The sequence below is a fragment of the Cavia porcellus genome, unplaced genomic scaffold (assembly GCF_034190915.1).
Source record: "Cavia porcellus strain 051 isolate PalLab524CR breed Dunkin Hartley unplaced genomic scaffold, mCavPor4.1 scaffold_11, whole genome shotgun sequence".
Classification (NCBI taxonomy): domain Eukaryota; kingdom Metazoa; phylum Chordata; class Mammalia; order Rodentia; family Caviidae; genus Cavia; species Cavia porcellus.
In genome coordinates this window covers 32,033,035-32,058,835 of record NW_026947494.1, presented here as the reverse complement: position 1 = coordinate 32,058,835, position 25,801 = coordinate 32,033,035, and the positions used below count along the sequence as shown (strand labels likewise).

Genomic DNA, 25,801 nt, shown 5'->3' with positions numbered 1-25,801 from the left:
TTTAAATACGTAAAAATATTCCAAAATGCAAAAAAAGAAGTTCAAAATCTGAAACACTGTTTATTTTACCTATTCATTTTAGATAAGGGGTTCTCAACCTATACTGAGAGAGCAGGGTGTTCCCAATTCCCTCAGAGGTTAACTTTTACATTTTCTTAGATATTAAAGATCCATAGGAGAATTTCTTCAGATTATTTAATATACAGTGTTTTACTCTGTGCAGTGCAAGTTCATTTTTTGGACATCTATTACAGCACGACTGAGGTAAGAGATGAGTAAACACATGATATTCTACACAAATAGAGCTGCCAGCAAATTCCAAAAAGCAGGAAGAACTGGAAGTTTAGAGGACACGGCAGGGGACATTTCATGAGGGCTGTGTGCTGGGAGAAGGCACTGAGACCAGTGGGAGTATGGAGTATTTGGGGAACTTTAGTTGTGTGTCAGAAGGACTTACCACTGCCCTGAGGAGGGTACAGAACGGGCACGGAGGGAATTAGCCAGAGGGCAAGAGTGCCAGGAGTCATGGAGGGTCCCATAACTCGGAGAAACCTGTTTGCTTTTTTTTGTGTGTGTGTCTTTTTCCTTTTTATCGGTACCGGGGATCAAACTCACGACTGCTTGCTTGCAAGGCAGGCGTTTATGCCACTGAGCTAAATCTCCAGCCCCCCAAGAAACCTGTTTTCATGTGACCTACAATTGGGTAGGGCACAGGATCTTTGTCCTGGGTTCAAGCTCCAGTTTCATGGGTCTTTCTCTGCCTGTTGTCTCAATTTTCTACATTTTGGAGAAATGTGTTCTCCAAGAATGAGTCCCTGGGAAGCATGCTCTGTATTATCATACATGTATTTGCAGTTTGTTTTCTGTGGATCAGTTATTATAGAATTTTAAGTGAAAATAATTTTCACTTGTATTTTGGAACATGTCCCTTTGAGTTTTTAGCACTAAGATGTCTGATGCACACCCACCTCCCAAAGAATATTGACCCCAGCACCCACTGTGGAGATGGTGCTGTCTCTGGACCTGTGTCAGAATGAGGGTTTGCCTGCACTCATGTGGCAAGTCATGGAGTGCTGGTTCAGTGAACTGTTCGATGATGGTCTTACTCCTGGGCCTTCATATATGACTTCCCTCTCCAGAAGATTCAAGGAGCTTTTTCGATGCAATTTTTGTTTGTCTCCTTTTTAAAAATATTCCCAGTAGTTTACGCACCTTCTGCAAGCTTTCTTCTTCGTAAAAGCTGAGAACATCTCCTACATTCTGGTCTTAGCCTTCCTTCCCAGATAGAATATTCCAGTGCAGTCAAGTTGGTGTTTGTGGTGGGTGTTTTTCTCATTGTGCTTGAGTTCCATGTACTTCTCCATAATCACACAGTAGAGTCAGGTCACCAGTGAGGTTTAAATTCCAGAAGATCCTTCCTCCAAGGGAGCAAATACCTGGAGAGGTTAAGATCTAGTGGAAGAGATGTGGGCTGAAATGCTGGTCAAAGTTTTTAAAGACTTTCTTATGGTTACTATAGGAATGAGAAAGATAGGGGAAGTAAGACATGAGAGCAGTATGTAATGCTGTGTTCAATTACATTATGTCTAGTGATGTGGACAATTCTATTGAAAAATAACAAGAGAAAGCATAGTAACTACTGTAGATCACCTAATATTGTGGTTTTATGTCTGTTTCATGTTTTTCTATGAATTTGTTTTGTTGTCTTGTTTTGATCTGTTTTTCCCTATAATACAGAAAGGATAGATACACATGTAGAGATTCATACATGTGGAGAATTTCTAAACAGTTTAGGGGAACAGATTATATAATGCACGATGTAATGAACAGATACTCTGAAGAAGAAGAGATACTAAGATACCCAGTGCTAATTCTGTAGCATCAGGATATAAAATCTAGCAATACTGTTCAGCGTGATGTTAGTCTAGACTCTCAAGTTTAATTTCAGCATACATAAAGATAAGGACAGCTACTTCAAAGAGAATGAGAGACATGGCAGTCATTATTGACTTTCCCAATGTCAGGTCTTGAAGACCTAAAAAGCTTTCATCATCCTGTTCTGATTAGATTAGTTCTATAATGTTCAGTATGTATTCAATGTGTGTGAAGATAGGGACAACTATTTGGAAGAAAACAAGAGACAGTATGATAGACAGTGAAGATCTCGAGTGGATTTGCTTTGAAATCTGTGTTTCTTAAAATTGTTTCCTTATGATCTGTTTTGTTCTGTTTAATCTTACCCTCTTTAAAATAAAAAAAAGAAAGTAAAAAAAAACCCGAATCACTTAGAAACTATATAAAAATAAAAATGCCCTGGCCACGCCCACACACACAAAAAAGACATGAGAGCCGAGTGGATGCTGGTAACCTCATGTGACTGCCCCCATTGGGTAACTCCCAGCACTGCTTCTAGGTCACAGGATTCTCTCTCAAGAACAGTTTGGAAACTGATGATAAGGGTATTGTTTCATTGTGGTGGTGAAAGATAAGATTCTGGAGATAAAAGATGTGCTTGGCTATAGTCATTCCGTCACCCTGACTGAGCACATGTGCCCAGCACCCCTCAAGACCCAGGACCCTTCAGGGCGGGTTCCAGCCAGCAGGGTGTGAGGACACAACACACTCTTCTTGTCACATTTCCTTCTTCCTCTTTACCCAATTGTCCCCCCACCCCACCCTCAAGAAGCAGAGACAGACCAAACAAAATATATTGGAGATGACAGTTTCTGGCTTCAGCTTTATGTTTCCCATTCTTTTTCTGATTAGCCTCAATAGAGAGGTCCAAAATGTCACATGTACTGGAACCAGAGGTCTTATAGCTAGGGGAAAGTGTGCCAAAGTACAGCGTGTGTGCTTCTAGTGAGGGGAATCTTTGGTCAGGGGTCGTGGTGTTGACAGGGCGGAGCTCTGTTCCTGGGGACCACGCTCATACTCTGCCTGGGCTTTGCTGGGGCCCTAAGGTTGAAGTCACTGTGTTTGTAAAAAGCATAAAAGATTCTCTTCTTTCCATCTCATTATTTTATAAATTAATTCTGCTCAATCACTTTTCTTCGAAGGGTTCATTGACATTTTTTAATCTTTTAAAATTATTTTGTATAGGTAACAGTTCAGTGCCTTTTGGGCAGGGTACAGATTGAACCTGTATATTTTGCTGGCTTTTAGAATGCTTAACAAATACCAATTAGTTACTGACAGTTACAAATTTAAGTACTAGAAAAATCTCAGATTTTTACCTTATTTTGAAAAATCAGAAAATTTGACAGGAGTCTGTGTGGGGCTTCAATGTGCACCGCCTGGATAACCGCTTGCTTCTTTTGCTCCTCTAGGGGATAGTGTTGGCACACAGTTGTTTTGCTGAAAGATAGCTATCCATATTTTGAAAGTTAGTTGCTGAAAACCTGTATGAATTTGCCCCTATAAGGCATTGGTAAATTCTGACAGCGTTTCTGTCAGAAGAGAGCAAAGTGGTTTTTTTTTTGTCTTTTTCCTTTTTATCAGTATCAGGGATCGAACTCACAACTGCCTGCTTGCAAGGCAGGCGCTTATGCCGCTGAGCTAAATCCCCAGCCCCGAGCAAAGTTTTTTTATAAGCATTCTTATTTCCCCTAAAATACATTGAAAAGTTCTGTTCATGTATTGTTTAGGCTGTCAGATGAGTGCATTTGAGAGTGTGTTTTGGTAGGGAAGCCAGATGCTAGCATAATAATATATAGCCCATATTACTTGATCAAAAATTTTAAGTAGATGCTATGACCTAACAAAGTCTTCATCATTGAGCAGTGGTTCCCTGAATATGTGAACACCCCTTGAAGGGCTCACTGACCTCTGGGGGTCCTTGTAAGATGGCTTTTGCTGCAGCTAGGTGTGTGCTGGCTTGCTACTACCTGTATACTTGTTTCTGCCAACAGCAGAGGAACATTACAGCTTATGCCACTGAACTAAATCCCCAGCCCCTGAGCTGAACTTGGGAAGTTCTCATGCGGATCTTGAATAGAGTGTGCCCTGTGCTGCTGTGATGAAGGCTCAAGTAGAAAGGGATTAACTGATTTACCCTCAGTCGTGCTGCTAAGTAGTAACGGAGCCAAGATTAAAGTCTAAGTCTGACAGTACCTGGTCCTGAGCTCTTCTTCTGCTGCCTTACTCCTGCCCCCTCTTACCACTTTTTCTTGGCATTCCAATAGTGCAAGAGTTTCGTCAGCTAACTGTAAAACAATAGTAAGGGTTGGTTTCATTTCAATATAATGATATCCTCAGGGAGGATAGTTTGAGATTATTTTGATCAGGTTTTGACTTTTGAGGGTCATGATTTTCCCCTTAAATCACACTCTGATTCTGTGACTTCAGTAACTGGTACTTAAGACACTCTATGAATACATTTTCTTTCTAATAAGTAGGCTTGGGATACCAACATTGACTGGGAAGTTGTTTATTCACCCAGAAAGTAACATAATTGAAATGTGTGCTTCTGCCTTGTCTTGCTTATAATAAAGCTATTTGAGATTCAATTCCAGAAATTTTCACAGCGTTTTACAGTAGGCGAGAAGAAAATGATCCTTTTGCTTTCACTAAGAAGTTTATTTTAAAAATTCTTCCCTGAGGCTTGAGTTACTGAGACAGTAGATCTCACTGCTTCTTTAAAATTGGTTTCTCATTTGTCTTTGCACATTTTATATTTTTATTTGTTCTTAAAGGTTCAATGTTTTATTTATTTTAAAGTTTAATATCAGTCAATATAGTTAATTTCTAAGAGCTTATTGTTATTCCTTTTTCATTGCATACTCTTCATTTTAGAGTGGACTGGATTAGTCTGAGGATACAATTAGAGATTTTTGCCTTTTTGTTTTCTTCTTTCTTTAAGTTTTCCTGTTTGCTACTTTTTCTGTTTTTTCCACAAGTGATTTTTATTTCCTTTTCTGTAATCCATTTTACCCTTAGTTTCTCTTCAATATCTTAGGCTTTGCTTGTATACTTTATGATCTTTGGTTTTCTGTGTCAGTGTAAAATAAAGCAGTATGAAGTTGGATTAGAAATGAGTGCATTAGATGAACTTGGCAGCTGTCAGATTTCACTCTGACGGATGGACAGCAGTTTCTTTCCTCTGGGGAATCCTCAGATATCCAATGTGAAAAGCTCCTTTGTCTGTGTTAGCTGCACTGGTTTTGCTTGGGCAGTTTTTCTTTCAGTTCTGTAGGAAGTGGGGAGTGGGAGCACATCGAAGTCAGGGTCTGTACTTAGATCTTTCAATCTTTTAGTTTCACCCTCATATCTCACTGTCCTCTTCTTCCATTGAAATCCTCCAGGGAGGATTTAAACGGCACCATCCATCTGTCCATCATTGTTTAGCCACAAATCTGGTAGTCCTCATTGCTTACTTTCTTGTCCTTGTGTCTCATATGGTACACATAGTAGCATGTAGCTGTTAGCATGTACTGGACACTATGCCAGGTCCTTCCCACATGTGCATTCACTTGATCCTCATAATAAACTTATGAGTACAGTTGCCAACCTCACTTTGCATACGAGGAAGCTGAGGCACAGAGGGGTAAATGACATAGAGTGTACTGGGATCACATAATAATTGATGTATGTGAGATACAAATAATTAAGATTAAAAATAGCAGTTTACATATTATTTTAAAACATCAAAACTTTAATTGTATGAACTGTGTTGTTCTGTGTAACTGTGTTTGAGCAGAGAGTTGACAAATACGTAGTCAGTCGTAATATTATCTTGAAGCCCGTCACTTGACAATTAACCTGATGGTGGGTCTCACAGCAGCAGCTGTGCCGGTTTTTGATGTCACCTAAAGCCAGGGTGGCTTGTGTTTGAGTCTCCTCAATCATGAATGTGCAGTGCATTTCCGCATCTGCCATCACATTTTCAGCGTTTGTGTGTGCAGTATAGGGGTGCCCTTAGGTGAATCTGAGCATCATTTGCGATCCCTCTTCTATCCTAGGACTGACTGCATGGCCTGGAAGATGGATAGTTGCTTATGTTGGAGACAGTCATCCTGGATGGTAGGCCGGGGGAAAATGAGGCTGCCTGCAAATTTCCGGTGGCTCTTAGCAACATTTGTTCTTCTGTATCTACTGAATCAAGTAAACAGCCAGAAAAAGGGTAAGTACATCAGTCTTACAGAACGTGAGCAAAATTTCAGTTTTGTTTCCATTTTTCCTGTAGGAAAAAAGTCGTCTTTTTTCCTCCATGGTTTTGGTGACCAAAAATCCATTTTTCTACAGTCTCTTTTGTTTTAGTTTTTTCAAAAAGACCTTTAAAGATAAGATAGTTCAAAAATATTTTTTATCATTAAAAATTGAGGTGTAATTTGCATAAGATAATACTCTTCTATGGTGTAAGTTTGTGAATTTTGACATAGTACATAGTCATAACCACCAGCACCACCAAGAGAGGGCACAAAAGATTCTCCACATGCCTCATGTCAGCCACCCACCCCCATCCCTACAGTCCACACTGCTCTGTTTTCTCTAATTTTGCCTTTTTACAGTGTAACATAATGAACTCCTAAAATAGTTTATAATTTCTTATTGTGTATTAAAATAGATCATCTTTTTAAATATAATAAGAATGTTGACCTGGCTTATCAGTGAGATGTTGCCTAGCTTATTTATATGAAGACCGTTATTATTCTGCTGCCCCTTCAGTTTTATTTTTCTGTTATATCCATAGTTGAACACATCTCTTTGATCATTGAATAAATAACTTTATTATTAGGGTTACTGCTGATTTCTAATGTGAGCACTTACATGCTTCTGTTTTCTCTCGTATAAATTTATAAATGTTATAAAACATAAATGTTTTCTCTCTTGTATAAATTTTCTCTCTTGTCTAAATTTGTATAGCTTTATAATTTATTGTGAGTATTATGTCAACTACATGTAAAAATAAGAAGGTTGGGGATATTAGCTGAGGGGCACAGTGCTTGCTTAGCAAGAGTGTGGTTAGGGACTCAATTCCCAGGACCAAAAAAGTAAACCAAAAAAGTAAGAAAAAGAAAACTTTGCATAGACATTTGTAAAGTTTGAGAATACGCATTTTACCATGCAGTTTCCCTGTCCTTTCCCCTCTCTCATTTGTGCCCGCCTTTTCATTTTTCTTACAAGGTAACTTTTCACTTTACAGTGCTCATGTAGTCCATAATGTCATGTTGTTGGATAGATGTAAGAAGTATTCAGCTATATAGTCTTCCAAGTTACCTGTTACTCTTCAGTTGTTTCATGACCTCCTCATGGTTTTCAAAGACTCATGTGAGTCCATAACTGCTTCAGTGTCACCTGCTTCTCATCAGTCCAGAGACTGATTTGGGGGTTCCTGTAGAGGGTGGCAGTCTGGTAGCAAACAGCAGCAGCGGCTGGGTACACTTACTAGGTTTGCTGGTAGACATGGGCACATGGTTTTTATGGAGATTTTACTTTAATTTTCCCCCTTTCACCTAGGGCTCATGGTGTGCTGGACCCCCCCCCCCCCGCCACATACACACCTCTAATCTCACATTCAGTTTCTTCCTTATTTCTCTTAGTTACCTGGAAGTTGAATTTTTGACCAGTCTGATTTCAGAGGCTCTTGCAGTTGGCCTACATTCGTCTTTTACCCTTTAGCTTTTACAAACAAGCAAAGCTATAAAAAGAAACACGAGAGTAGTGCTTTCCCATGACAGCAGAGTTATCTCTTCTTGGAGGCCATGGACTTCTGCAGACCCTGTGCTTGTGCTCACAAATGAAAACATTTAGCCATTACTGAGTATGTTCTGTGTTATATGTGTTCATGTGTTGTCTTTCCTTCACCAGGGACACCACGTGATTTGAAGTGCACAACTAACAATTTACAAGTATGGGACTGCTTTTGGAAAGCACCCCTAGGAACAGGTCGTGGTACCATTTATAAAGTTTGCATTGAGGACAGGTAATGGAAACACTTGATTACTTTATACCTACAGATTAGAAGTTATCTTTCATCCTAGAATATCACAATTTTATTATAGAAATTTTAAAATCAAACTTTAACTCACAGCTGTGTTATCACAATCAAGATAGAAACAAACCCTATCACAGCCAAAAGTTTTGTTATTTCATTATATGCAAAGAGTATGGAGCATACGTGTAGTTGTGAACTGCTATGGGCAGTTTTACTGGTCTCTCAAACCACTGTGTATCTATAGCAGATTTAAGTACCTGATAGAAAATCTCAGTACATAGGCATTGGCTCTCATGAAAATCTGTGGTAGGCAGTTCAGGGCTGGCATATTTTTTAATAGCTTTATTGTCACAGAGACCCAGAGTCTCTTTGTCACGGTACTTGCCCTCTTTACTCTGTGATCTCTTTTTAAGGTGATGATGCTTGACAAGCAATCATCATACCTGCACTACAGGAAAAAGTGTCTTAGTTACCTTTCTCATTTCTGAGACAAAACATCCAACATCCAGTTAAAAGAGGCAAACTTTTTTAGCTCACAATTTATAGAGATTTCAGTTTATAGTGGCTGGCCCCAAGGCAGGGTGGCATGACAGAAGGGTATCCCAGAGCAGAAACAGTTCATGGTGGGCAGCAGACAGCAAAATAGTGAAGGAGCCAAGCAGCACGTGACAAGCAGGGACCCTCTTACTGTCCTTTATCTCCTATGTAGGCTTCCCACCATTAGGACAGGTGCATTGTCACCCAGGGTGGGGCAGCCTTACTCCTGCATCACACCATGAGTCAGTCGAATTATCATATCCTTGATCTCAGTAGCACACATGAGGTTAAGAAGGAGGTGATGGGGGTCAGGTCCCTGCTAAAGTGGGTGCTGAGGAAAGGCTTGTGCTCAGTATTAGGTCAGGGTCCATTGCATAGAAGAAAGGTACTTTTGCATTAATTAAAAGTTTCATGAGAAATTAGATATGTTAGAATAACAATATAAGAATGTGAATGTGCTCCCAGGAGAGACAAAGGGTTGCAGATCAGGGACATCTAAGAGATACTAAATAAGAAACCAGGAGCCTTTTGAAAGCAGAACTTACAAATAAATTTTGTTAGAACTAGGGCAGAGGCGTGAACAGGTTGTAGGCAATTTTGACAGGGCCGCTGCAGCTAGTTTCATTCCTTTCACTGGCTGCCAATGAACTCCTACTAATCCGAGGGTCTGTGTAGTGGTCTAGTCCCCTGCATGGTGTTGAGGAAGTGGAATGGGTGGGAGGCAAGACCACACAGGGAAAGTAAAGAGAGGATTTCTGGGTGTGCTACAACCCCAAATTTCTTGAAAGAATTGTTTCTGCTTATTCATTGTGCTTTTTGCCATTGCCACAAGTTAGCTTTTTTTCCAACAACACAGGTGTAATTACTGTTAACCTTTCTTTTTTCAATTTAAAATGCAATACAACCCTGCATGTTTTTGTTTATAAAAAGAACGTAAGATATTTTCCATGTATTTTGTGTGGATCAAGTTTTTTGAAAATAGGACTATTGATTTTTATTAAATTAAAATTCTATTTCTAATTAAAATTCTGTTTCTTTTATTGCAGGCCCCATTCTTGTCAACAGTTAGAGAAAACAAATATTAAAATCCCAGCTCTTTTACCTGGTGATCACAAAATAACAATAAATGCTCTACATGATTTTGAAAGTTCTATAAGTACATTCATACTAAATGAAAAAAATGTTTGTAAGTATTTGAAAAGAAGACAGATTTTAAAATGGAACATTGCTAGTCTTGTGATACTTTGTAGTTAGGAAAAACCTGTGTTTGCATTTCACTTGTTGTGCTAATACTTTTCATTCTCCTAACTACTTTGCTGTGCAGTGGAGAGCATGATCAGGACCCAGAAGGAAGCAAACTTGTCATGTAGTCAACCACAAACACAACCCACAATGAAAGGCCCTTTTCTGGGTTCCAGGCTCTTTCCTTGGCTCCCTTTACCTTTTTGATTCTTGTGCCTCCTTCAGGATTTTGCAAATGCCCTTTGCTCTGGGATGTGGTCTCTAACCACTCCGCACATGATCCCCTTCCTTTCTTTGTATACTTTTAGGTAAGCTATGTTCCTTCCTGACATTACTTTCAGTTAAATTAATAATCCACTGTGTAGTTAGATATTTACCTTGTGTCTCCTCCACCGGGAATTAGGTTCCATAAGAGCAAGGACTTTATTATCTGCACAAGCACTAAGCACATTGTTGTGCAGGTATTACGTATTTATTGACTGAATGAATATTTAAGAGATAGGCTACAAGCAGATTGGGAGCACAAAATAAATTCATGTAGACCCAGATAAAATTTTTGCTGTGCAGTGAGACTGTTGAGTAGTTTTGACTACTAATGGTGGGCAGTGGGTTTGTCAGCTGCTGACAGTCCTGATGGTATGGCAGCACAGTAATATATAAGGAATCTTGTAGGGCTGATTGACTCTGAACCCATGGAACACAAATATAATTACTGATTTGTGGTTTGCCCAATTTAATGCAGTAGGTATATACTTGCAATGATCTGTGTCAGAGATAGCACAGAGTTTAAATATAGTAAATATGTTGTCCTTTCTTTTTTTAAGCCTAAAGTGTTGCCTGTGTAAAGTGCTGTTTAGGACTGTCTTTCAGGATAATAGATGTGGGCCATGTTTGTTACTTATTTTTATAGTTCTGAAGTCCATGTGAGAAATTCTATATAAATTAACCATCACCCCAGTGCTCATGCTGTTAAGCCTTAAGTAGGTTTTTCTATTCATATACACATAAAATAATATAAATGTTCATATTACTTTATAGCTTGCTTAACAGATAATGTGTAATAGATGGATTTTTAGGTTATTACATGAAAATATGCTACACTTAACTGCTGGGTAGTATTCTACTTAATAGAGCATAATTACTTAAGGAGCTATTTGTTTTTATTGCCAACTTGTCAGTATTATAAACAGTGTTTTAATGAACATCATTTTGTGAATTTAACTGATTTAATTTTGTTAAATTCCTAGACTTGGGAATGCTGGATTAAAGGCCCCCAACCCCTTTTTAAAACTTTTTGTATCAAATTGCCAAGTTGGTCAAAATTTTATACTTCCCCTATGTTGATACGCTTCTTTTCACCTATCCTTACATATCATTACAAGGACTAGGTAGTATCCATCTCTTTTATTTTTGCCATTTAAATTGAATGGCTCTCAGATTATATCAGTGCTGCTTTTTCATTTGTTATAATTTTTAAAAAATGTCAGTTATATTCTTTTTGAACTGCCGATTCATACCTTTCTTGAATTTTTGCTATTTTCTACATTCACAAGAGCTTTTCCTATATTGTGTTTTTTAGCTATCATATCGGCTGCAGATATTTTTCTGAGTGTATTATTTTTTAAAACATAGTATTTTTCATGCTACATGTTTTCATTGTCATATAATCGGGTATCTTGCTATTTTCCTTTGTGAATTTTTGGTTTGCTATAATTTTGAGTTAAATGTTTCTTCCACCTGGAATTATTTTGTACTCAAGTATGAGGAATCTGAATTTTATTCTAGGCTTTTAGAATGCCCAGGAGTATGTAAGAGAGTCAGTTGGTGGTATCTGATATTTCACTAGGTATGCAGTGTTCTCAACTAGGAAACTGCTTGCTGATGACAGTGTTAAAAAAGCTAGAAAAGCAAATTGAGACAGACTCATTCAACTCATAATTCATTTTTTAAAAATAGTCATGTAATGTATTAGTAGCATTTTAAATAATAGTGGGCCCAGTCATGATTTGAATAATGGTATTGGGATAAGAAAATTTAAAAACGGGTTAGGTAAATGTAAGGGAGGGAGGTAATATATTCTTGATCTTTTTGGGCTTCTATAACAAAATATGTTAGGTTGGGTAATGAATAAATAACAGAAATCTGTGCCTTATAGACTTGGAGGCTGAGAAGTACAAGAACAAGGCACTGGCAGACTTTGTAACTAGTGATGGCCTCTTCTTAGATTGTACCTTCAGGTCGCAAAGGAGCAAAAAGAACCTTTTTTGGTCCTTGTTAAGGCCACAAACCCTTCTTGGGGAGACAGAGCTCTCATGATCTAGTTGCTTCCAAGTTTGTACTTCATAATATCATCACCGTGTGGGTTAAGTTTCAACATGGGAGTTTAAGATGGGTGCAGGAAGGGGGACACACACAAACATTCAGATCATAGCAGTAAATCAGCAAATCTCTGACACCTGTGGAATGCAGGCGAAACTCTGAAAGGGTCGTAAAGCTGTGCATCAGATGATGTGGGCTCATGGATAATTTGTTACTAAGTGCAAGTGTAAGAAATGAAGTGTGCTCCAGGTCTGAAACAAAAAGGTCATGTACACACACACAGACCCAATTTTGTACTTAACAAGGGAAAGTGCACATGTGTACAAAAAGTCTTTGTGAAATTTTGCTGTCTCGATCCCTTAAAATAACCTTAAAATTAAATCATTTTGAGGCCACATAAATAATGTAGATACAAAAAAAAAGTTAAGACTCATATCTCCTGATGTTCTAAAGAAGAAACAGCATGTAGGTTATGAGTAAGCTATCCTAGCTTTAAAAAAAAATAAACAAGATTTTCATTAAATTCCTTCTGATCTAAAAAATTTTTGAGTTTCTAGAAAGTAAGTTAAAATTGTCCTCAGATGTCTGTGTTATTCCATAGGAAAAACAGATGATAATTCATGGGATTATAGGGGAAACTGCCGTGTGTGCTATGAAGAAAAAGTTTCTTTTTAAAGGATTTAAAAAATTCTTTCACTTTTCATCATGAGTATTACTGTCTTTTTGTATTTAAACATGACTCTTGTTTTCTACTAAAATGTAGAGTATAAATTATGTGGACTGGGGGTGCCTTTTAATGGATCAGTGTTGCATCAGTTACATATTCCTGTGTCATAATTTTTAGGTTAGTACATTGTGACATCTTGAATCCTTTGAAAGAGCAGTCACACTCTTGGAAGCCTCTTGCACTTTTCTGGTTACACTAGCATCTGAACTTTTCCCTCTCCTAGCATTAACTCAGCTGCTTGTTTCTCGTTTGTCACACGTTTCTTTTTTGACAAGCAGCTTGTCATTTAACACTTCCGTGAAGCTTCCTGTGCTGCCTTTGTGTAAGTCTAAGTGTGACCTGGTTGTATCGGTTAGGTTTAAATCTACGTGTGCTAGGTCCTATACAGCCCTGAGCACTTTATGTAAATCCAGGGTAGAACATGTTCCTTAGAAAAATTTAGTAGCATTATTTTTAAGAGCTCAGTTTCCAGTTCCCACTTTGAGACTGATTAATTTATAGCGGCTGTTCTGTTGTCCCTGCTGTTCAGCACATGCAGTTACCCTGCCCCTGCACACTCCTGTAGTTTGTCATGGCTTTAGTTAGCTCTTGAACTTCATCGGGATTAACTAGAGGTGAGGCAAGAAAGGGGCGTCTCTTCACTTCACTTTACTCTCCTTTGAAGAATAAGCATGCTGGAGAGTCCAACTTTCTCTTTCCCTCATAACTGAGAGCCTGTGTTTCATAGAACGGAGCATGCTCATCTTGTTTTCTGTTGATCTAGAATTTTCAGTGATTTACTGTTTCTTAACTGATGAGAAGATCAGGAGAGTTTCAAGGGTACATCTTTTTTTGCTTACCTCATTTTAGTGTAATGGTTTTTCCTAAATAAGCCTAGACTCTTGAGCATGGTTTTTCTCTGCTTCTTTGGTAATTTACTTTCTGAGTTCACAACCCTGTAACTTCTTTTGCAAATGCCTGATTATACAGTGTTCTCACCCTATAGGAGGTCTTTTCTTGATCCTCCTCTGTCATTTTTATTATACAGTAAGTCTCTAACTTAGAAACGAATTTCATTCCCAGAGAACTGTTTGTAAGTCATATTTTGTTCATAAGCCTTCAAAGTGAGTGAGTCTAATATACTGTTTGCAACTCAAATGTTAGTAAGTCAGGGACTTACTGTATTTAGCCCAAATGATAGCCTGTTTGTTTCTAGCTCAGTGACCTTAGATTTTCTCTGATTCCCTTCTGTTTGTTGATCATTCTTTTTTTTTTTTTTTTTTTTTTTTTTAAATTTTGATACCTGGAGAACTTGCGACCTTGCACTTGTCAAGCTGCTGAACTAAATCCCCGGCCCCTCTTGATTGTTACTCTAGATTTTGCTGATGTGTGTGTTGCAGGGGTGGGGTGGGGTACTTCAAGATATAATTGTGTATTGACAGCTCCTATAACAAGCATTGGACATTTCGGGTCTGTGTTTACATTTCTTTCTTCTACATACAGCAAATTCCTCATATCTGCATCCCGGGTTCTGACTCCTGACAGTTCTCACACAGCTGTCTTCAAAACACTGCACTCTGTGCCTTTCTTTTTGAATGCCTAGTCATCCACAGCCAGTCTTGTGCTTCATTCACACTTTCCATCTTCTTTCCTTCTGCTTTCTGAGCTGCAGCTTTGGAGAAGTCATTATTTCTCAGCATGAATTCTTCATTTGTCTGACTTAATCATTTTCTTGAAATTTGTTGTTCAACAAATTTTACTTTTTTTCATGATTGTCATTGTACTCTGTCGCATGATTCTAGGCAGGATTTCTCCAGCAGTCTTTAACTGATCACTTTATCTCCTGCCTCAGTCCATTTCAGGCTGATTGGCAAACCACTACTGACTGACCTAGCCCTTTGGAAGTTTTCCTTGTATTCTGTATTTCCACGTAGTAGTACCACATTGGCTTCCTAACCTAGTGCCTTACTTATCACTACTCTTTCTTCTGTTTAATTATGTCTGCCATCAGGGATAGCACGTAAAATTCCTGAAGTGAGTAGCATCCCGAGCATGCATGAGTTGCCAGACCTGAGAGAAGAATGAGAAGTCTCTAAGAAAACACCCAGAACCATTTCCCCGAGTGAGCTTCCCTTGTCTCTTAGGTTTGACCTGCTGCCGTGGGAAGGAGTTGTTTTGTTGCCTAATTGCAGGCCTCAGACCAGGTATCAGTAGAGCATTGCTGCAGGAACCAGTTGCCGTTTGTATTAGAAAATATAATAAATTTGTTCTTTGCTTTTTAGAAACAGGTTTGAGACTTTGATGTGAATTCTTGATTAATTTTGATCAAGAAAAAGTAGTTTTAAAATAGTTGATAATGGAAGTGTAGTATGAAGCATCATTACCTGTTTTACTAAATTTTCTCTTTTGTTTCCGTTTCTTAAGCCCTAATTCCAGACACGCCAGAGATCTTGAATTTGTCTGCTGATTTCTCAACCTCTACATTACACCTAAAGTGGAATGACAAGGGTTCTGTTTTTCCTCATCACTCAAATGTTATCTGGGAAATCAAAGTTCTACGTAAAGATAGTATGGAGCTCATAGAATTAGTAAGTTTGACCAAAAATGGATTTTTTTCTATGACATTTCAGAAACTGGACAACTTTAAATATCATTTTTAGGGTGGTGTCAATGAATTTGATTATTAAGGAAGTGGATAAAGTATCTTTCAGGGTTGATTAAAAACCATGTGCTATGAGTCAGAAATCCCATGTGCCACCCTTAGAGGTACTTTCAAGAAATTCAAAGGATACGTAAATTCTGTCACTTGAACACAAGAAATGTTATCATTGTATGTTCTTCTCCAGTCTTTTAATATGTATCTCTCTAAACAAATTGAAAGTGTACTTTTAGTCTTTTTGTCTTTGTTCAGTATTGCACATAAAGAGCCATGATTATCAGGTCTTAGTACAAAATAAATGCATCATAATCTGTCACAGATGCGTGAGAAATCAGTAAACTTCAGATTCTCAGAATCTAAAGTGTGTTCTTATGTTTACAACAGGCTTTCATTTTTTAAATCCTGTTTATAAATAATTTTCTTATGTTCTGTATTTATTATCTTTAAGAGGTGATGGCTTATGAAAAGTTTGACAAGTGAATATTAGAATAAGGAGAATACTTTCTCAAATGTGAATAAAATAAAAAATAAATGAAAGGGAATGTTAGTTTAAAACCATGTAGTTTATTGCTACAAGATACATAACCAAGGTAGTAGTTGAAAAGTAGTAGTTTTCTGTTTGGGGGAGAAATCCTTGTATGAGGAAAAAAATAGCAAGAGCCAAAAAATACAAAAGGAGTGCCCTTGAGACAACATACCTGACCCCCAGCATTAAGGGATGAAACGTTTATTTAGCTCACAGTTCTTGAAAGTTTCAGTCCATAATCATCTGGCTCCAAAGCAGGGTGGCATGCTTAAGGGACAGCCATTCGTGGCAGCAGAAGACATCGAAGGCAGGGAGAGCAAGTTTCTTTTCCTCCCTTGTATCGTAAGCGGGGTGCCCTCTCTCATGGGGTGTAGCACTCACAGCATCTCCTGCCCTCCTTGTGCACAGGCTGAGGATGTTTACAGAGTGAGGGCCCCGATCCCTGCTGGGTGACTTAGTTATACTAGCCTCCCACACCTTTGTCTTTCCCTGGAAATAAATTGTCTTATTTCTTTTAGCTGATATTTTTCATTATTTGTTTCCAGTTTTGCAAATATTATGCTTATGTTGCTGTTGGAGTTTTGATTCGTAGTTTTGAGCAGTGTTTAGCTGATTTACACAGTGAAAGGTGAGAACTTTTCCTTCTCCCCCAGCCCTCTCACATTTGCAGTGTCTCTCTTCCCTAGAGCCTCTCCAGCCAGTCCCCCTTGCCAGTTCCTATGTTCTTATAATACAGGTCTGTTAAGTTTTTGGTAGAACAATATTTGTTGCACTGTGGTTACATAAGCACTAATCACAAATTTGTCTTTTTCATAGCACTTCTTATATTGTCTCTTTTTAAACATTTCTCTGCTTCATTCATTCATTCCTAAATTCTCTTCAGGTTTTATGACTCTCCTTGAAATTTTCAAATACGCTAAATGTTTTGTTAGCTTGTCTTTATACATAAATGTCTGTGAGGGCCTCTGTCGGGCTTCCCAGCCTTTCTTACATAAGGGCTCACTACACACCCGTGATACGTGCGTAGCAGACAGCATGATAATTGCCACAGCAGCTGGTGGTCAGAGGTGGTACTCAGCTCATTCACTAGGAAGTTAGTGGTACAAGGGACACCATCAATGTCTGAGGTATTCCTTATGCCTTTTTCTTATGATGGATCCTTTTTTTTCTAAATCTCCTAAATAGGGTAATATCATATACTACTTTGTTCTTGTCTCTTCGTTTTGGTGGAAGCTTATAGTCTCATTCTACTCTCTGTAATACTAGCTGGCAGATATGATTTGTCAAAAGATCAAACACATGTCAATTGCTATTTTTGAGAGGATGCAGAACAATTCGAGTACACATCAATATACATTACTGTTGGGAGTATAAGTTGCTACCACATGAAAACATTCAGACATGGAATTCCTGAAAATACTCTTATTCTGTACGAATATGTTTAACTAGATATAGAACATAGATTGGAAAGTTATATAAAGATTTTGAAAGCATTGTTTTTGTTTCTTCTTGTGGTTGGCTGTGTCTTCATCTTCTACTGGAAACTCAGTAGAGCCCTTTTAGTCTGATATGCCAGCTTGGGAACATTTTTATTTCTTTAATTTCTTCCTGTTTTCTCCTTTTTTCTTAGAACTTTTGTACTTCAGGAGTTGGACCTTCCAGATTGGTCTTATCACTGTCTTATCTTTAGCTCAGAGGCACAATGCCTGCCTGACAAGTGCAAAGTCCTGAGTTCGATTCGTGGTACCAAAAAATATTTCTGTTCTTTTTATTTAAATGAATCCTCTTCTTGTTTCATGAGTGGATTATCTTTTCTTAAGTCTGAGAGTGTCAGAGTGTTGGTGATTTAATTGTTTTTCTTTTTACATACCATATTTCTTCAAGTTTTTTTTTTTTTATTTTGGCTTTTGACTTTTATATTAGGTTGCTTTCTATACATTTGGTCATCTTGGTTGCTGTATTTAAATGAGAGGCTCTTAAAATCTCTTTGGAACTTTGGCTTGTTTTAGGGGACTTGCTGACTGGAGACTTCATTTTTGAATAAGTAGGATGGGTATTGAGTGGACAAATTTCTGATTTTATTTTAGGTAATTATCTTAGCCTGTTTCTATGCTCCAAGCATATGCCTGCTGAATATGATTACCAGTGTTGTAAGAATTGAAGAGGGAAAGAAGATCCACATTAGCAATCCCTGTTTTTAGTGTGATATCCCACATTTTCAACTCCTCCTGAGATCCTTCAGTCCAGAAGGACTCTGCTTAACTGTTCCAGAACACAAGTCTCTGTTATGCTGCCGAGGTGCGCAGGGGATCTAACCTTTCTTCAGACCACCTTCAAGCCATCCTCCTGCTTTGCGCCTACCTTCGCTCAGCATTTCCAGGGGAACACGATACAGCCATTCCCCAGGCGCTCTGGTGCTTCTGTGATAGGAGCCAAGTGGTTTACTGGGTTTCCCATTGGAGACATAAGATTCTACTTTCTTAGAACTTTTAAGTTAATTTTGCTAGTATCCATCTACTTTCAGGCTTCCAAAATTTTAGTGGTGTTGCTACATGCCTTGTTTTTTGTCCTTGTGCTTCTGTGCCTTAAAAAGAAATCTGTTTACTCTTCTTTTAGAAACAGTCTCAGAGCAAGACAAAACAAAGTACATTTCTTTAATATATTGTCTTTTAACTGAGACTCCCAAGGTATCTTTAGTAGATCTTCAAAATTTGATTGCAATCTTGCCCATTTCTCACAATCAAGATTAATATCCTATAATACTGTAAGTTGTATGTAAATTAAACAGTTGAGAAATAAGATACTTTATTTTAAAGAAAAGTTTAAAATATAGAATGTATGTATTACAGTTGTTATATAACAGTTTTTAAAACTTTTTGTTATTTTTGAGACAGGGTCCTGCTATTCAGTTCAGCCTGGCCTTGGGTTCACTTTGTATCCCAGGCTGGTCTTGAACTCCCAATTATCTTCCTGCCTCAAGCTCCCAAATGCTAGGGTTATGGGCCACCATGCCCGGCCTAAAACAATTTATTTTGTTGAAATGGTGCCCCCCCTTTGACTTTAGCGATACAAACCCATTAATTATTTTTCCTCTGTGAAAATGTTAAGAGCCTTTAGCTAGCATCTTAGGTGCCATTTTAGACTTTTTGATGAATATCAGTATCCTGGGTGATAATGCAGTAAGGCTTGCCACTTAAGAAGTCCACATAGCTGTGTAATGATTGTTACTCTATCTTTTCTTATTGCCGTATTAAAAAAAAAAAAAAAACAAGATAGTTTTACAAAACGACATACCATTTACTTATTGATTACTTGGTTATGGTCTTTCATGATTTTCTGATGCTAAGAGAAAGCAAAATGTTTTACTATTTGGGAATATAGCTTTATTTGGGCTTGTTTTTAGGTGACTCACAACACCACTCTGAATGGCAGAGATACAGTCCATCACTGGAGTTGGACCTCAGATATGCCCTTGGAATGCGCCATTCATCATGTGAGAATTAGGTGCTACATTGACTCTCTTCAATTCTCTGGTCTCAAAGAGTGGAGTAAATGGAGCCCAGTGAAGAACATTTCTTGTAAGCTGTATTTAAAGAACTTTCTTTTCAAATAAACTGGAATGCTGAAAAACAATGTTCAGTGTACACTCTTAGTTCTCTGAAATCGTGGGAGCTATATGAGGACTACATGAGAGCTTCCAAGTCTGCTATCCTAGGAGCTTTAGATTAAAGATCAAGATAGACTTTTAAAGACTTCCTGAGTGGCTGAATAAACACCCAGATATTAAAATCATTATAAAAGGCACTGAAGAGTAATTTAAAAATGTGTTGTTGGAAATGAGATTAAATCGACACTTTAAGAAAATAGTTTCTGACTTCTGGGCACCAGAGCAGGTAGCACTAGAAGATGCATAGTTATCATAGAGAATATGGGATTCTGTAAACATACCAAAAAAGAAAAAAACTATCTGATCATTAAATAAAACGTGTCCAAGCACAGTGCTGCCAGGGTAGAGGAGGGTTAAGAACAACATTACCAATAAAATGAAGTCTTGAAAAGCACTGACAATCACAGGAGATAGCTCACCCTGGTGACAGTGTGCAAAAGCGATCAGAGCAAGGGAGAACTGGAGGCAAGTAGATAAATAAGAAACTGTCTGTTGAGCAAAATGTCAGTGACAGTGTAAGCTAGGATACTTGGGTTTAGAAATTAAAAGGGGAAAGAAGTGAAAATGCCATTAGCAAGAGAGATGTAGAGCCAAAGGTGATTGTCAGTGTGGGCAACTGAGTGGATAGTGACACTAGTGTCTGAGACAAAAAAGGTATGAACAGGTCGCACGGGGAGGAATATGTTTGTTTTTAATCATTGGACTTTAGGTACTGAAGAGTTTAGGTAATAGAGCCACATGGGAGGTTGGTAATGGAAGTTTGGCATCCATGTGTGAGTAGGCATTGCTGGACGGGTCTCGTTGGGTTCATTGATATATATATATATATATATATACATATCTATATATATATTTCTTTCAAAATCCTGAAGGTTAACGTGACTTTAGAAGGGGAATGTGAACCAAGGACACATTCCTTAGGAGTGTGTGTGTCTGGGGTAGGGTAGAGGGAAGGAACTAGTCAGAGGACTAATAGCTCAGGAAAGTCTAGTGTTACAGAACCCAAAAAAGGAGTGAATTCTGAGGAGGAAGGCTAAACAGCAGGCTAGGTACATAGGAGCAGAAGAATGTGACTGAGAAGGGCCCACCGATTGAGCATAGAATAGTAGAAGCTGGACCACAGTGAAGAGTGGATGGGGAGAGCAAAGTACAACAGAGGTCATTAAAAATTTAGTGGGTGGCAGGAGGGGGGAGGTGTGTATCAGCTCTCAGGGTTGAGGGAGTTTTGTTTTTGCTTTTGAGACAAGGTTTCAGTGAGTTGCCCAGGTCAGACTCAAAACTTGCAGCCCTCCCATCACGGCCTCTTTTGATATAAATCTGTCTCATCTGTATTTAAGTCCACTGAATTTGAACCTTTAGACTATTAAGCATCTTTTCAGTAAATAAATTGTACAGTTTTATTTCTATATGTGCCTTGCTTCTTTGGGATATGAGGGATATACTTCATATTTGGGCCACCATTGTCTCAACATCAAATTATTGAACTATAAATCCAGTGCATCTTGGGGGGGGGGAAAGGGCGTTTATGGCTATCTAAAACACTTCTAAAATATTTATAATTTCTTTTGTTCTTTCTAGGGACTCCTGATTCTCAGACCAAAGTTTTTCCTCAAGACAATGTGGTACTTGTAGGCTCAGATATAACATTTTGTTGTGTAAGTCAAGAAAAAGTGTTATTGGCACAGATCGGCAGTAAAAATTGTCCCCTTATCCATCTTGATGGAGAAAATGTTGCCATCAAGATCCATAATATTTCTGTTTCTGACAATAGTGGAACAAATGTGATTTTTTCAACAGAAAATTCCATGGATGGAACAGTTATTTTTGCAGGATGTAAGTACATAATTCTAACAAGAGAGTTGCTATTAATTGATTTGATCTCTTTTTTCTGTAGAATTACTCTTTATCTCCTTGTTCATTAGTATAAATGATATACAAAGAATGTGGAATTCTTACATGTGTTAAAATGAGTCCTTGGTTGTGTCTGTATAACTTGTAGTTTTTAAATTAAGATCTATAACAGCTAACCACTAGTGTTTAAATTCTTTCTTTTAGAGATTTGGTAAATTCTGAAATAGGACTTAATGAAAAAGTGATATTTGATTTCTCAAGGTGATATTGGACATTTCCATGTGAAGTCACTTTTTAATATATTTTAATCCACCATTTCTAATATAGTAAGAACTTTGACAAAACATGCTATAGAAAATAATTTCTGTATTATTCAGAAGTAAAATATAATTAGTAAATGGTTTCTTTTTTAAGGCAATTGTGCAAAATGTTATTAACATTTTATAAAATACTATATTAGCAGTAAAAACATTTTTAATCATGTGTAACTACATTTATTTCTTCAGATCCACCTGATGTTCCTCAAAAACTAAATTGTGAAACACCTGATTTAGAAAAAATTATATGTAGCTGGGACCCAGGAAGACCAACAGCGTTGGTGGGCCCACGAAGTACAAACTACACTTTATTTGAAAGGTAATGATAACCAGGAAAGGATGTCAGATGGCAAGTACTTTGGAAACACTCATTTAGTAACATAAGGAATGTATGTTCTTATTCATCTGTATTAGGTCTTAAGATCTGAAACAAAATTGTACATACTATAAAAACATCACCTTGACCATAATTTTTTATCTTTTCTATTAAAATCTAGAAGGAAGAACCTCAGATGTAGACAGAGTCTGTTTCTGGGTGATGGGCTTATGACTGATTATTTTCTATATTATATAGATTTTCTTTTTTTATTGCATTATATGTTTGTAATTAAAAATGTAAACTTTTATAAAGATCATTAGAAATTTACCTGTTTCTCTGAAACATTTGTACTGTGTCATTTTGAAATTATTTTTCATTTAATTCAGTTTTTCAGGAAAATACGTTACATTTAAAAATGCTGAAATACCTACAAATGAAAGCTATCGGGTTTTCTTTGAAATGATTCCCAATCAAGAAATATATAATTTTAGTCTGAATGCTCACAATCCTCTTGGGCGATCAGAATCAACAATACTAGTCAATGTCACTGAAAGAGGTAAGCTGCTCCTGCATCAGCCAGGGTCGTAAGAACATATGAGAAGTGCAGAGTGCCGTGGAATTGATGAGAACTGCCTTTGGGGATCTCTGTACTGATTATTTTCTCTGGAAGTACTTAATATTAAATTTCTAAATTTTGTTCTAAAGTTTTAAAATGAGTAGCTTCAAGTTTTATTGCTATTTTATGTAAATACAATTTTGAATTAGTCATTTACATAAAACCTGTAAGTGACTTTGTCTAGCAGTGCTAGACAACTAACTGTTCATCTGTTTTGTCATTTTCAGAGTGTTACATAAATGAAATTATAAAGGCTATAACCTTTTGAGGCTGGCATGTTTTACTAAAGATAATGTCTTTGAAGGGCAGCCCAGTTGTTGGATGTTATCAGTAGTTCATTGCTTTTACACTGATGATTTCTAAATTTTTTTTTTTACCAACCCCATTTATGAATAGCTGAGAATGGAAGTAAAATGCAGTTAGTCATTTTGGCATTCATTCCCATGGTTAGAACACATGCAATGATGCCAGGCCAGGCTTAGTGTGACACTGAACAGTGGCACAGAGGTATCTTGAAGACTCACATTCAGGGGAGAAATGGCTTAAACCAAATGCATTATCTTACAGTCTACAAGTGAGTAGTGAAAGAACCTGTTTCCCTACTTGGAAACATAAGTGGCTTTCATCTGTTACTCTTTCCTTTCACATTTTTTTCCTGTTTTCTTCCAGCGTCAAAAAACTGCATTTTATAGTTCAGGGATAGTGTTTCCATTTGTCTGCTCCCTGCCATTTCACCGTCGTTTCCCAGGGGTTCTCTTCTATCACTCAGACTGACCTGTGTACAGTCACCAGTATCATGTGCATTGTGCTGCACTGTGTCCTTATTGTCAAGACCCCAACCTGAAATATTTTTCTGAGTTCCTTTTGCCAGTTTTAGTATGCTTCTTTCTTTGATGCTCAACTTAAATTCTATGTTCACTGTAAAACTTTCCCCATCACTCTACATTTACTTAAGTTCCTGGGGCAGCTAACATCTCTACCATGCACTTAGAATCTAGCATAGAATTTCAGTTTTCCTTCTTTTTTGTTTGTTATTCCCAGTATGTTAGAAGTTATTAGAAGTTCCATAAAGGTATAGACTGTGATCTTACTACCTTTTCAGTGTTCTCAACAACAAAAGAAGGACCTTGAGTATGACTGGTTTTTTAAAAACGTATCATTAACAGCAAAAGTGAAGTTTGTAGATGCCATAGATACGTGGTAGAATATTTCTTTCAACACTAACTATTCCCCTTGGATTTTGTTTTCTTTCATTCTCATTTATCATATTAGGAGTTAGGAGGTATCATAGTTACAGTTTTCACTTGGAAATAAAAGTTTAAAGAATTATGTAAAATTCTATTTACAGTTTCTCCACATTCTCCTACTTCATTCAGAGTGAAGGATATTAATTCAAAAGCTGTTACACTTTCTTGGCGTTTATCAGGCAACTTTGCAAAGATTAATCTTTTATGTCAAATTAAAATTAATAAAGCTAATTCAGCACAAGAGTTGGTAAGTAAAGTTCTTCTATGATATGCATAAGCTGTCTATTCTAGAAACCTACTAAATAAGCAAGACATTAATACCAATGTAACAGTGGCACCATACTTACTACTTAACAATAATTATAACACTGGGTGTTACAGAAGGTAAGTTAAACTTTTACTCCTAAGAATGTGTCCAGGTCTAGCATATAATACCTGCCATGTAGCTGGTGCTTAGTTTGAAAATGAACTCCTTGCTGTCTGTAACCGTTCACAGCAGTTAATGGAATAATTGGCACTAGAGAGTAGTAGTGATTTTTAAAATTATAGAGTGCAACGATGAGGGCAAGTTATAATTGGTAATTTAGTCAAAGCTTGACTTTTCAGTACATTTTAAATATTTAGGCTTACACTATACTGTTTGTAATTTGTGGTACATCCAAAATAAATGATACTGTATTGTACTTCAATACTCATTTGGAAATTTTCTGCTTTCTAGAAAATGAGTCAAAACTGCAAACTATAACCTGAAAAAAATCTTTGTAACAAGCATTTGGGAATTCAGAGATTTTCCTGGTACATGCAGATTCTAAGATGTGTTTAAAATTGCTTTTTATTTGTTTGATTTAAATGTCTGTGGACTATTTACTATGTTTAGCACCATACTAGATGTCCTAAGTGACACAGTAACAAAGACATGTAAAAGCTGATGCCACCTGCCTGCAGGAAGCTTCCAGATACTGAATATAATACATTTAATGTGCAAGCCCTTGTGGTCATCTAAGATTACCAAATTATGTTCAGGTTTATTATATAATCATTAGCTCTTGACTAGTTATCAAAACTATATCATTCTCTGCATAATTTAATGTTACTTAGATTAAATATTTGGATTAAAAAGATATCTCATTTTATTGATATTATAGAACAGAGTTTTATCAACTTGATACTGCCTGTATATTAGAAGTAAAACATAAAATATTATTCAAAAATCAAAATATAAAATATCCATTATAGTGGATAAGTTCTTTTTGGTGCTTAAATAGAAGCTCTTATGGACACTCAGTTGATTTATACTGTTTACATGGGAAGATGTCTTACAAAAAATGTGTGTGGAGGTGTATTCATATGTTCATACCCATGGCATATATACGTATACATACTTGTTTTCAAATAGCGGAATGTGACAATCAAAGGACTAGAAAATTCAAGTTACCGTGTTGCTGTGGACAGATTAAATCCATATACTATATATACTTTCCGGATTCGTTGTTCTTCTGAAACCTACTGGAAATGGAGCAAATGGAGCAGTGAAAAACAACATTTAACCACAGAAGCCAGTAAGTTAACTAAATGATTTATGACTAATTATCGTTCATGGGAAAATGGGAAGATGGAAGACAGAGAGGCACCTAAGAGCAATCACAGCTGGCCTTGAGTGTGATTTTAGCCCACTTTGTGGGACCTTGTGTTTTGTAGAAATCAAGAGCTTAGCTTTCTATTGCTTTATTTTCTAAATTCATTTTTAAGCCACTGAGCTGCTTCACATTTTATTGAGCATTTGAAATACCAAAGAATAAAGGTTTTTAGCAGTACCATCTGAGTGTCTGACAGGACGACAAACCGTAAGTGTCTCCATTTGC

At 37.2% G+C, this 25,801-nt stretch overlaps 1 protein-coding gene across 3 annotated transcripts in view; it reads left to right on the top strand.

The window, feature by feature from the left end:
- Lifr (LIF receptor subunit alpha) overlaps positions 1-25,801 on the top strand; it is a 62,289-nt gene that overhangs the window by 16,085 nt on the left and 20,403 nt on the right. For all 3 annotated transcript variants that reach the window (XM_003470276.5, XM_063258095.1, XM_063258096.1), the window contains exons 2-11: positions 5,958-6,118; positions 7,807-7,921; positions 9,517-9,656; positions 15,162-15,325; positions 19,326-19,500; positions 21,168-21,422; positions 21,947-22,076; positions 22,463-22,632; positions 24,041-24,186; positions 25,336-25,498. In XM_003470276.5, the coding sequence (XP_003470324.2) occupies positions 5,968-6,118; positions 7,807-7,921; positions 9,517-9,656; positions 15,162-15,325; positions 19,326-19,500; positions 21,168-21,422; positions 21,947-22,076; positions 22,463-22,632; positions 24,041-24,186; positions 25,336-25,498 (1,609 nt within the window). In that variant the 5' untranslated portion in view covers positions 5,958-5,967. The remainder of the gene's footprint in view (positions 1-5,957; positions 6,119-7,806; positions 7,922-9,516; positions 9,657-15,161; positions 15,326-19,325; positions 19,501-21,167; positions 21,423-21,946; positions 22,077-22,462; positions 22,633-24,040; positions 24,187-25,335; positions 25,499-25,801) is intronic.